Source organism: Bubalus kerabau, chromosome 3 (genome assembly GCF_029407905.1).
Source record: "Bubalus kerabau isolate K-KA32 ecotype Philippines breed swamp buffalo chromosome 3, PCC_UOA_SB_1v2, whole genome shotgun sequence".
In the NCBI taxonomy this organism is placed as follows: domain Eukaryota; kingdom Metazoa; phylum Chordata; class Mammalia; order Artiodactyla; family Bovidae; genus Bubalus; species Bubalus kerabau.
Genome location: NC_073626.1, coordinates 143,752,776 through 143,766,098, shown reverse-complemented (window position 1 = coordinate 143,766,098; position 13,323 = coordinate 143,752,776). Strand labels below are relative to the sequence as shown.

Genomic DNA, 13,323 nt, shown 5'->3' with positions numbered 1-13,323 from the left:
CTTCCAGCTGCTGAATTATTTTCATCAGGAACTTCCTATTGAACACAAAGAGCAAACAAGGGGGAGTGGCTTCATCACCCGCAGGGATGGTAGACCTAAGGAGCTAGTGCTGGAGCCCGAGAAGACTGAATCCACCTAAGTCTTCTACACAGTTGTGCTTCCAGTTACTGGCAGGATGAATCACGTTTCCTATAAATATCAGAACTGTCCTTTTTCATATTCTATCTTTAACCTGGGTGAAGTCATTTCTCACAGGCTTGAAACTGTGGATTAAATTGTCTTGTTCTAGACCATTTCAGGGTGATAACTCAAGTGGAAAGGCCAGCCTTCCATTTCCAAGAACAGAGTTGTTGTTATTGTTGTTTAGTCGCTAAGTCATACTGACTCTTTGCAACTGTAGCCCACCAGGCTCTTCTGTCCATGGGATTTCCCAGGCAAGAATACTGGAGTGGGTTGCCATGTCCATCTCCAGGGGATCTTTCTGACTCAGGTATCAAATCTGAGACTCCTGCATTGTAAGGCATTGGCAAGTGGATTCGTTACCACTGAGCTACCAGGGAAGCCCCCAAGAAACAAGATAGGATGTAAATTATCCAATGCAGGCTTCTGTCCTTCAGGAAATATTTTCACAAGAGCAGTGTCTTGCACTCAGGAAGGTCAGGATCATAGACTTGGAGCTGAACTGAATAGAGTTGAAATCTGGTCCTTCCAACTTTCTCGCAGTGTGACCTTGTTTATTGCTTAGCATCTCTGAGCCTTGATTTTCTGATCTATAAAATGGGAACAGTAACACCTCTCTATCACTGTTACAGAGTCCTCATTTTTAGCCTCAGCAAGTGGCTAGACCCAAGGCCTGGAGTTACTAATTTGGCAGCAGCAGCAAGAAGCCCCTAGCCAAAACAAACTCACTGTCTCCTAGCAGGGCAGCCGGATCTGGGGTGCTAGGAAGGCATGAGTGAGGATGGGGTGGGGAATGGTGAGGATTCTTTCAAATGATGAAATAAGCAGCAATGCAGAGTGATCAGATACAGTACTGAGCTTCTGATTGTGCATTTGGGGGCTGGAGAAATAGCAGCAGCCATGGGTGGGAGTGGGGCTCACAGATGTAGAAAATTGGGTCTGCATTTGAACCCCTTGGTTTATGCTAATTTATCAGAACAGGCTTGGGGCACTCAGAGGCATCCCAAGGGAGTTTCCCATCTGCAGACATCTTGTTCCAGGCTATATATCAGAGTGGTTACCTTGCCACAGGATGGCTCAGGACAATAAAAATTGAGCCAACAAAATTATCTCTGCCTTGGCAATGTTAATTATATCACCACCCCAGAAGCAACTACCACCGAAACTATAGCAGGTACTGGTTCCATGTATTTCTGTATCCCTTTTCAGATTTATCTATCTATGTAGATAGATAAATAGATAGCACATATCATGTCCCAGTTTGTAGCTCATTCTTTAGTTTTTCAACATTGTTTTGATGTGCTTAAAATAGTCTGGAGAAGAGAGTGTTCCTGCTTAGATAAATTCACAAATTATAGATCTAGAGTGGGTTAGTAAAGAAAAGGTAAGGCTTTTTTAAGAAATAGATCTGACCTTTCAGTTTGAGAGCATAGAAAATTCTTCCACAAAATTCTGGGCTTAAGGGAACACTGAGCTAACTCTGTGACATTTTTCATGTTCCTTTGCATATATTAGGGCTTTGGGTCATCTGGAAGGAGCTGAGGGTAGGCAGAAAAGGGGCGGGCTGGGGACCGCAGGGGCAGACATGCTGCACACTACAAAAATAATAAATCCTAACCTGGCCTTTCAAGTCATTCCAAAGAAGCAGCAGGAGAAGAGAATGGTTTATTGGGTATTTATCTTCATACATATGATTTACGGGCCCCAGATTTTACTGTGGACCAATGCAAACATTGGGCAGACCTGAGGATGTGAGCTCAAGAGGGATGCAGGGAGTGCTGGCAGTGCTCCTCACAGGTCTCATCTCACCCTCTTTAATCCCCCTGGGCTCCCCACCTTGCCCCCTACCTTCCCCTACCCCCATGAGCTTGCCAGCTGAGAGGGGATGCTTCTAAAGGTTCACATCTTTGTGTGAGGGACTATCTCAGGGACTGCCCTCTACTTGGAAGTTTTAAGTTCCCCCACCTGGGGCAGCTCTTAGCCAAGGATGGGGGGCTGAAAGAAGATGAAAGCCTGGCTCTCTGGCCCCTGGTAGAGTGGGACTCTACGGATGATTTCCAGTCGAGAGTTCTCCAGCCAGACCAGGCTGAGATAACAGAGGCCTGGCCTCAGTTTTACCCGCCTCCTCCGCTTCCCTATCCTGCTCCCCTCTTCCTACTGGTGTCTCAGGGAGCACTTCCTGAACAAACCTCGGGTGTCTCAGAGAGCACTTCCTGAGCAAACCTCGGGTGCCTCAGAGAGCACTTCCTGAGCAAACCTCGGGTGCCTCAGAGAGCACTTCCTGAGCAAACCTCGGGTGCCTCAGAGAGCACTTCCTGAGCAAACCTCGGGTGCCTCAGAGAGCACTTCCTGAGCAAACCTCGGGTGTCTCAGAGAGCCCTTCCTGAGCAAACAAGAATCCTCCACTCAGAGTTTACTTCTGAGCCTCCTACAGAAGATAGGCTTTGTGTTGGGGGGGGGGAGCGGCGGAGGGGGGGGGGGTCAGTTTTGTTTTTGTTTTGAAGGAAGGAGAAATTATGGCATGTTTTGTATCCTGAGGGGAATGATCTGGGAAGGACTGGGGGTAATGGAGATAGGAAGGAAGGTGTGGAGTGACAGCTTTGAGTAAGCAGGAAGGCACTGTCCCTATACAAGTCATTAACTCTTGGGAGTAACAAGGGCAGCTCACCCGTTGTTGACAGGAGAGAAATCAGCAAAGGAGGCTTAATGTGCAGATGGGCAGGGAGACTTGATGGTAGAAGGTGGAAGTCTCTTCCGATCCCTTTCCTTAAATTAATGAGACCGTCACATGAACGTGAGGGACGTGAGGATGATAGAGGTCTGAGCAGACCAAAGAAGGTGTAAAATAATCTGAGAAAGCAAAAGCCTGTCAGAACTAGGGAAGTGTCACAGGACTTCCAGGAGACACTGAACATCTCTTTGAGGTTTGTAGTCACTGGCTTTAAATGAGACCAGGTCTGCAATGTTGACCTGGTCTGTGGCTTTTTATATCAGCCACAGCCAAGAATTTTAGGACAAACATGGCGTGAACAGACTTATGGGATCAACCAGAGTTCGGATTCTAGAGTTTAGATTCTAAGGGCAAGGGTGTTGAGGGATGGTGCAAGAAAGTGAGTTTAATGATGACTCACAGAAAAAGAGGGAGAGAGGGAGGGAGGGGCAATGTTGGCATTGGAAAGATGGCAGACAGGGCCAGTGGACTGACTGGAGGCCCTGGTAGCACTGAAGACAGCTAGAGGGAGGGTCCCAGAGGAAGTGAGACCGAACGACTGAACAGGAAGAGGTGGTTGTCAGAGAGGGGCACACTTGAAATTGAGACTGGAATGGAAGTACAGATACTGGTAATGACAAGTGTTGTGGATTCTTGATTGACAGGTCATGGAGGTGAGACTCACTTAAAGGAGATAGGGAAGATCAAGGACAAATGCAGTGTGAAATAAAGGGAAAGTGTATGCCAAAACAAAATTATAAGTGAATGAACTCTCCTTTTTTATGTGTTCTTGTATTTCCCAAATATTCCACAATGAACATATATCACTATATAAACAGAAAAAAGTTATTAAGTAAAATCAGATACCACTCGGAAGTAAACAGGGAAATTTTTTCTTTATTTATTGGTAAGGCAATTACTACTATTTACAAGTGGTTGGTTCACAAAGTTCATAGAGTTATTCCCAGTCAAGAATTGTACCAATATTTCCAGGCACCTTAAACACACATTTTAAATAAGACCAAATGAGAGATGTGAGTGTCACAGTGTTGAGTGTATACTTTAAGAAATGCCTATTGTAAAACGCACCTATATTTGTATTTGTTGTATTTGCATTTGCAATAAGAAACCCTGAAATTATCTATGGGATAAAGAGGAGGGAGAATGGAACATTCAGTGGACAGAAATGGGGGCAAGACTCTTCTGGAACACTTTTTCATATTTTCTTGTCTTTGAACAATGTAAAGATAGCACCTGTTCAAAAATACACTTAAACAGTAAACTGTAATACAATCTAAAATTGTTAATAGAAAAACTTTCTTTTAAAATTTTGTATATGCAAAAGTTATGTTAAATACAATGTTTAAAATGCCAAATGGGTCTTTCTTTAAACAGGAAATTCCCTTAGTGTTTTTTAAAAAAGGTTCTACTTTCAGAAATTTAGTTTCTGCTTAAAGATATAAATATGTCACTTTTACCACATCTTTAAGAGCAAACGTCAGACTTTGGACAAGACTCAGATGCTGCCAGAAAAAAAAGTTAAAAAGAAAAACAACTTATCACATACAACATCTCACCAGAGGTATCCAGTTGAGAGGATGCACTGGAGCAGGTTTGATACAGATTAACCACTGGCCCTGACAATAAGCCTGAGAATTCCAAGCCATGGACCCTAATCTTCTATAGGGACCAACCCCGAGGACCCTGGCCGAGAGAGACGCTGTGTGCAGATTTCAGCCTAATTCAGGCCACATTTGAAGGGAGTCTTCCCATTTATGTGTTTTCAGGTGAAAGAAGCAACCAATTTTCTTCTTTGCTTTAGTTGGTTTGGTGTTCTGCATCTGAAACGTCCTGACCCCAACATGGAATTTAATACAGGATTGTAAGTTTTCTGCTCCCAGAGCAGCTGAATGTGTCTGTCTTCACATTGGGCTGTCATCTCCCAAGAGCCAATCCTGCTTGTGGCCCAAGAGAAGCAGCTCCTGCACAAACACCTTCCTTACACTAAGCAAGAAATGAGTGTGGCATGGACCAAATTTTAGGGGAGGACAGAGAGAGGGGCAGTGAAACACCATCTCATCATCAACCAATGTCCAAAACAAGCCTGTGCAGAGGGGACACAGAATTATAACAGTAGGTGGGCATATACAAGGGAAACTGAAGCTCAGTCAAGGCCATGGACAGTGGTTCTGAGCTAAAAGGAATCTTAAAATATACCCGGTCCCACCTTTTATTTCACAGATGCCCAAATCGAGGCCAATCTCTTTTTTCTCAGGGTGCACAATTAAATTCAAGACTACACTCCAAGGCTTCAGTAAAGAGAGCTTTTACTATTTAGACTTATCAGAAAGGAAAAAAAAAAGACACAGAATCTGTGTTAGAAAACAGGGCAAGTTTTATTACTAGAATGAACTGCCACTGATTTCTATGATGCCTGGGAGGTTGGAAGCAATGACCAAAGGGTCTTTCAAGTCTAAGAACCAATCAAAACTCTCTTCCATGGTCACCATTTTTTCTGTGGTGCAAGCAACACTGCTTTTTTACGTAGTGTGAAAGCAGCCTGAAGCATCTGGTTTTTAATTTCACTTCTGGAAAACAAAAAAGAAATAAAATTCTTCTCTGATAGTAATATTTGAGAATATGAAAATTTTTATGACTTTCTAACAAACATATTCCTAGTATTGGTTGCTTACTCTGTGCCAGACATGCATTTTTAAGGAATTACATCATTTAATCCTAAAAAAAAAAAAAAAATCACAAAGCAAGTACAATTATTGTCCTCATTTTACAGATGGGAAAAGTGAGATATAGAGGAGCTGAGGAAAGGGCCTCTGAACCATTAATAAGTGGAATTCTGGCAATCTGACTCCATGCGTTCCACTTTTAATTCCTGTGCCATTCTGCCTCCTATTTTATGTCATTTCATTCAAAACCATTCTGTTATTTTCATTTCTATTTAAGAATCAGAAGAAGACATTTGTCTAAAACCACTTTCTCCCACTAGAATATAAGAGCCAAGAGGATAGGAGCTTTGCTCTATACCTTGCTGTAGCTCCAACTTCTAAAACTGTGCCTAGTACAAAGTATGCATTCAATAAACATGTGCTGAATGAGCAAATAGATTTCAAGAGAATATTATCAGAGTGATGAGTAAACATCATACATGGCCAATTGATTTGAGAATTCTCATGGTCTGGTGCAAACAAGCAAGCAAGCATAAGCTAGTTACCTCTCTCTTTTGTATTTATGTAGCTTTTCCATAAGGTTTGGCACAATTTTTTGGCAGAGATTCTCCAGTAATGTCACATTATCTTCATCTATTTTAGCTTGTTTCTCCAGACATGTCAAGAAACTTCTAGAGGTCTGCAAGAGAATCAATGAAGTCACTTTTACTTGCCTACTGATTATCCATTGCATTAATAAATAAGGCAGAGTATATATCCAGGAGGACCTAAATAGTATAGGGAAAGAGACAGTATAGAAACTGTAAGTCTCTATACAATCTATATCAATGTGTGTATGCGTGTTAGTCACTCAGTCATGTCCAACTTTTTGGGACCCCGTGGACTGTAACCCTCCAGGCTCCTGCCCATGGCATTTCCCATGCAAGAATACTGGAGTGGGGTGCCATTTCCTCCCTAGGGGATCTTCCTGACCCAGGGATACCACATACCAAATATACACAACTCACTAACTACTCAGAAACAATTTGATGAGTAAATGCTATTATTATCTCCATTTTAAAGATAAAATAACTGAGGCACAGAGAAATTCAGTAACTTGTCCAAGGTCACAGAGCCAGTAAGTGGCAGAGCACTAATTATGCAGTTTTGTAGCTCTAACAATGAGTAAAACTCAGTCCCCATTCCCGAGGATCCCACAGCCCATCTTTGGGATAAAGACTGAAGAGAGAAACAATGGAAAGTCACAAGAGGCTAAAATCCCTGAGGGCCCTGAAAAGGTGGTGGTGGTGGGGGGTGGGAGGTGGGGGAGGGACTCAAAGAGTATGGCCAAAACAGAGAATTAAACTGCAGATTAGTTAACCTACAGGTCTGACACCAGGAAACATATTTAATGGATTATTAAACATGGTCCTTGTTATACCTACCACATGTAAAACAGCTTCCACTCCTCAGTGATTTTTCTTTAAAAAAGAAATTATTAGGATTTCCCTGGCAGTCCCAGGGAAGAGTGGTTAAGACTTTTCGCTCCCAAGGCAGGGGGCAAGAATTTGATCCCTGGTCAGGGGAACTAAGATCCCACATGCCACACAGCACAGCCAAATAGTTTAAAAAAAAAAAAAGAGAGAAGAAATTATTTGTCCATAATAACCAGTTAGTCTGGAAAGAATGTGATATGGGAGGGCTACACTCAGGCTTTTCGCATGGGTGATGTGCTCATTTCTGAGTTGGACAGGGGATCCATGGCTGCTCACTTGGTTCTACATTTTATAACTTCCATACATTTTACACATCTTTTTTGGGTGTTAATCAAATATTATATAACTTAAAACCTAATGAAAATAACAGTTGAATAACAAAATTAATGTTTTAGGGTAAAATTTGAAAATTGGCCCCTTCCCAAATTAAATAACTGGCTTGTCACAAGCTGTTAGAAACTCAAAAAATAAAAAAGTTCTGTGGCCTGGAAGAGATATGTACAGTTACCTTCCAGCCCTTAATTATGATCAACCTAACAAGCATATCAGCGGACAGCATTATGTTAATATTTTAAAAATTACTATTGGCTCCAAGCTCCTGTACAACCCTGTAGAAAGAACACCCTCAAACATTCGTCTCATTTGATTTTCACAAAACTCTTCATGGAAGACACTGAAGAGTCTACTGAAGAGGATAGTCTCCCTCAAAAACCTCAACAAATGGAAGTGATAAACAACGGAATCCCACTCTGCCATTAGCTACCACCTCCTCATTCCTCTGTGGTGCCCTGCACAGTTCTGTGTCATAAGACACAGTGAATGCCCATAGCAGTCAATCATTTACTGCATGGTTACTACGTGCAAAGGGCTTCGCTGATGGCTTAGTGCTAAAGAATCTGCCTGCACCGTAGGAGACGATGTTCGATCCCTGGTTTGGGAAGATCCCCTGGAGGAGGGCATGACAACACACTCTAGTTTTCTTCCTTGGAGAATCCCATGGACAGAGGAGCCTGGCAGGCTACAGTACAAAGGCTGGCAAAGAGTTGGACATGACTGAAGGGACTTAGCATGCACACACGTACTATATACGTGCAAAATATAGGCCCCAGCTAATAGTTTATGTACATTATTTCATCTAATCCTCTTCACAGTCCTGGAAGGAAGTAGTATAATTGTCTATAATAGGCTGTATTAGAAAATGGAGACTCAGAAACGTTCAGTCACTTGCCCCACATTCAGGAGTTAGTCTAGAACTGGACTCCAGGCACATCACAATCCATGTTTCTAACCCTTGTTTAATACTGTCGCCCTTTCCAACATCATCCCAAGCACTGATTAAGGCAATGTTCACAAAGATCCCATCGGGTATGGCTCACTCACCATCTGGACATTTGGAATTGACTCATTCAGAAGGAAGATCATGCTCTGGAGGTTCTCTGAGCTGATGCCTTCTGACAGTTCATAGAGCAGGTTTCTAAGATATAGACCAAAGAGACAAATTAAAGCCTCACACTTGCAGAGGACAGGCAGAAAATGGAGAGCTTTTATCAAACGTTATCTCTCATTTGAATAATCACAGCCCTGTGAGTAGACAACTATTAATCTCATTTTATAGATTTAAAAACAGAAACTTTTAGTATTTCAATTTGACCTATTCGACTATGAGCCTTGTTAATAACAGTGAGCCTTGTTGATTCCAGGTCCAGTGCTGTTTCACATCCCACTAAGAAGGTGTAGAACACCATTGTGGCATGCCCACCCTTCTCCAGACTCCATTCCAGAAATCAGGCTTTCTTTATAGGCCCTCATCAGGGAGCACCCAATGCCAGTGAATATGAAGTTCACTTACAGAAAGGAAACTATCCCAGCTTCTGGAAAGCCATACACTCAACAATTGGAAAAACTGAATTTAGGAACTTCCCTGGCAGTCCAGTGTTGGGCATAGGTATAATCCCTGGTGGAGGAACTAAGAGCCTACCTACCAGGCCGTGTGGCCAAAAAAAAAAAAGAAAAACTGAATACTTCATTCACATATTAACAGCTCTGTATGCCCAAGACCATTCCTCAGCTTTTTAACCAACAGAATGGAGATAATAATTTCCAGAATTCTCTCACTGACCCAAGGGTCGCTCAGGTTCTAGGAGTCAGTTCGAGCATTAAGACCTGAAGCATTCTAATCGTCCAAGCTATAAAATAATATCACAAAGGCTCCTCCTTGTGAGGTTGTTTGATGTAGATACTATGTCAGTGGACAGTTTATAACAGTGTTGCCTCAGGTGTGTTGCCTTTATTTTACCTCTTTGGGCAAAATGCCTATATTTTACCTGTCCAGGTTTCACCCCCAAATTGGGCAAATTGGACATGGCATAAATGATGTCCCTCCCTACCCTAGAGACACATCTCCTTTTTCATTTTGTCAATTTGGCTCCAAGTGTGCTTCCCTGGTAGCTCAGCTTGTAAAGAATCTGCCTGCAATGTGGGAGACCTGGGTTCAGTCCCTGAGTTGGGAAGATCCCCTGGAAGAGGGCATGGCAACCTGCTCTTGTATTCTTACATAGGGAATCCCCATGGACAAAGGAGCCAGGCGGGCTACAGTCCACGGGGTCAATAAGAGTAGGACATGACTGAGCGACTAAGCACATGTATTACTCTCTTTTTGAATGGCAGACATACCAGTGACTCACAGGAGGGAGGAGGCTGAGAGCACCCACGTTGACAAACAGGAAGGCTGGAGGTGGGGCCTGCTGCCTGGAGCTGGGCCTCCTTCCTCAGTGAGAAGCAAAACAAAAGGAGGCCCCTCTCAGGCCCCGAGCTGGGTTTCAAAGCTTTGTTGCCCTCCCAGCCTCCCTTCTCATTAGCACCTGAAGCTGAGAAATCTCCTGGTTTAGAATCACCATACCATCCAAGGAGGTAGATAAGGGGGGAAAAAAGCTTCAAATTGAATTCATTTTTAATCTTAAGATTAAAGACCTTAACCCCTGCCTTTCAAAGCCCAATGGCCCTGCCATGTTGATCTTGATCACCTGAAGTGAGAGACCCTGCGGCGGGTTTGCAGCCAACATTCCACCTGCTCCTTGGTGTAGTCAAGGTGCTTCAGCAGGATCTTCTGCTCTATGATGTAGAGGAGCTCTGCTAGGAAGAAGGGGTCTTCCTCACTCAGCAGCTCCTGTTGCAGCAGGTACTCAAAAATATCCAAGGCTCTGCTGCACTTTTCCAGTTTTCCGAAGGTGATGTAGTCTTGGCAGAGAAACTTCAAGCACTCCACGTCTCGATCCTCCAGGGACAAGTCAATAATCAGAAGCTTCTCTCGAAAGTTCACTCGCTGGTTATCATCTAAAGTGGAATACAAACTTTGGCTTGGTGATACCATGACCTGCCTGAAAGATATAAGGAGGTGGAGGTCACAGGTTAGAGAATGAGGATAACCTAGCACCCCAACTTCCCAGGCCCTCTCTCAGTTTTAACCTTCTCTGTTTCAGGCCTTAGACTTCTCTACAAGTGTTGAAAGATGAAATTCACTGGGAGGTCACTTCAAAAACCTATAGCCCAGAAAACTTGATTCAAACACTGTTAACCCTTTTAGGAGGTCTGGAGAGAGCTTTCATTGGAACTCAGTTGACCCTGAGTTCTCCCAAATCAAAATGTCCCCAGTGGGAGAGTTAGGTCTATTTGGTGGGAATTATTAGGACTTCAAGCCCAGGAGACAGCATCTCAGGTGACCCTGAGAGAACTGTTTGAGGAGTAGGTGGGGGTTGGTGGGGGGTGGGGGGTGGGTTGAGTGGGGAAGGAGCCAGGTTATATATTACTATATATATATATATAATATACATATAGGCTATATATATTATATATTCCATAATATTCTATTATAGAATAGAAGTTTGCAGCAAGGGACAGGTAATCTGAATATTAAAAGATTATTATTAATTAAGGAAAACCAGTTATTTTTCATTAAAGGATTTAGTGCCCTTCTATGTATAGGAATATACAAGCATCTGGGTTCCCTGAATTCATTCCTTTCATATGCATCTCAGCTATCTGGGGCCAAATCCTGCTTCTTAATTGTTCACATCCTTAATTCTTCATTCACCATAAGGGGTGGCAAGCTTTCTCCCACACATCCCCCGACACACACCCACACATCCAGCTCCTCAGCGCTTACTGGGGAAGTGGCTGATGGCTGCCAAATAGAGGTATTGTTCTACTTGGGCTCAGAAATTTACATTTGGAAGGTTGAAATCCCAGATGGCTGTGATATTGTTTCCTGGTATAGCAGGAAATATTAATATTTCATTTCACAGTCCCTCTCCATGGTGGGAAATTCGACCATATTGGGAGACATTTCAAGACCATCTTTTCGTCCCACTGTGCTGAGAGGCTCATCCCAGATCAGGTGAAAATTCTTATTGATATGTCACTCTAGGTGTTAGTTTCTGGATTAGGCCCATTGATAGATAATAAAAGATTCTCTGGATCCTCTGTCTTCTAACCTATTAGGATCCAGGAGATATTTCCCTCATTGCTTCTTCCCATACCTAGAATCACACTATTACAATTATTCTATGTTATAAATGTAACCTATTTCTTTAAGATGTTTAGCTATCATTAATTTGGCCTAGCCTGGTTACACAGTGTATAATGCAAGAAGACCCTTATAAAGTAGACAGATTACAAGTAATATAGCTAATAAAATTATTAAAGTTACAAATAGGAATTTAAACCATGAGCTTCCAGAACCAAACTATCTTCCCAAAAGATTACCAAGGTTAGGAAGTGGACCATCTAAGGCAGTAATCTGATTTTTCATGTGACTCATTAAATGTGTTACCCTAGAAGATTCACCTGGTATGCAAACACAACATTAGTTTGAATGATGGCACAAGTGCTCCCTTGAGATGCTGTTAAGTTTATCAAGGGCCACACAATTTTATAAGACAGCTTTACTCATAATAGATACCTCAAAATTTAGAAAGCTAATAAACTGGTTGCTATCATTTAAGGCCTTTTAAGTGAATTCTGTTAAGGCTTTAGTGTGAGAAATAACTTTTTCCAATCCTACTGAGAGCACAAAAATAGCTGCTAAGTGAAATACAGATCTCTTGGTCCATCAGGCTCATATTGATGGTAAATTTGCTGGAGTAATATCTAAATTTGTACGTAAGTGGACTTGAGCCCAAGGGAATCCTAAAGTACACCTTTCTAGCCATCCTGTTGGAAGCCAGGGCCAGAGATTGGTCCCACAAAGCCATTAAGTCCCATTAGCCGCCACCCAGTATATTTCTGGTCGTCTGACCCAATCTGTTCCGTACCAATCACTATCTTTAAGAGAAATAATATATGATACACTGGCAATTTTCATAAGGCATCCAGCCTAATTTTTTAGTGTTATAATGCTGATTATCTTTAGTATGATTTAATTGTTCCCAGATTGGGGGGCCTTTAGGCTTAGATGACTAGAGCCTGGTATTAGCCAGATAAACCCAACCCATAACTGAGGAAGTGTCCTTCCTAACAGTCTAGAGTTAACATTTTTTGACTGAAATGTAGCTTCTTCTTCCAGTTGAGCTTGAGTAACCTTAAGGGAAAATTCATATTTATGGCCAGGGTCAGAATATGCATGTTAGTTTGGCCAAGTAAGTGGGTCCCATTGAGCGATATCAGTAGTAACTCAGATCAAACTATAATTCTTTTTTTCTAAAATAAACTTTCTAAGAGCCATCCAGTCAGAGCCTTGTGGGGAGAAACCCACCAAGATAAACCAGCGGTACTGGATGCAGGTAATTGACCACAAACCCAACAATTTAATTGATTTCTAAAATTTTCATAAGAGACGGCCCATGATGCAAAAAGATTTGATTCATGTGCAAGTCCAAGAAATCAACAAGAAAATGTAATGAACAATCGTACCTGTCAGGTCTAGCATCTTGGCACAGCTGTCTGCTTCTGACGTTGTCTTCTGATCGTTCTGGCATTGGTACTTTATTATTATCAGAGCACTGCTTTGAGATGACTCTGAGCTCACCAATTGTCTCTACAAGCCAGTCTGATACAGAAGCCCTTTTTAGGGGAGAAAGATGAATCCAAGTGTCAATTTACTTCAGTTTTGCTGTACATGAGCTTGTTAAAAGAACCTGGTAAGGCCCCTTCCATCTAGGTTGGAGAGAGTCCTTTAAATGACATCTTTTCCAATATACATAATCTCCTGGTTGTAAGTCATAGGACATCTGATCTTCATTCGAAGATAGATTACTGTGATAAACTTTGGAAACAAGTT

At 42.3% G+C, this 13,323-nt stretch overlaps 1 protein-coding gene across 1 annotated transcript; it reads right to left on the bottom strand.

The window, feature by feature from the left end:
* Positions 1-5,308: 5,308 nt before the first annotated feature.
* Positions 5,309-13,066, bottom strand: LOC129646630 (caspase-10-like). The gene is made up of 5 exons (XM_055573100.1): positions 12,957-13,066; positions 10,073-10,426; positions 8,430-8,523; positions 6,120-6,253; positions 5,309-5,478 (listed from the first exon to the last, which is right to left on the bottom strand). The coding sequence occupies exons 1-5, from the start codon at positions 13,019-13,021 to the stop codon at positions 5,394-5,396; spliced, it is 732 nt and encodes a 243-aa protein (XP_055429075.1). The 5' UTR covers positions 13,022-13,066; the 3' UTR covers positions 5,309-5,393.
* Between the last annotated feature and the right edge of the window lie 257 nt (positions 13,067-13,323).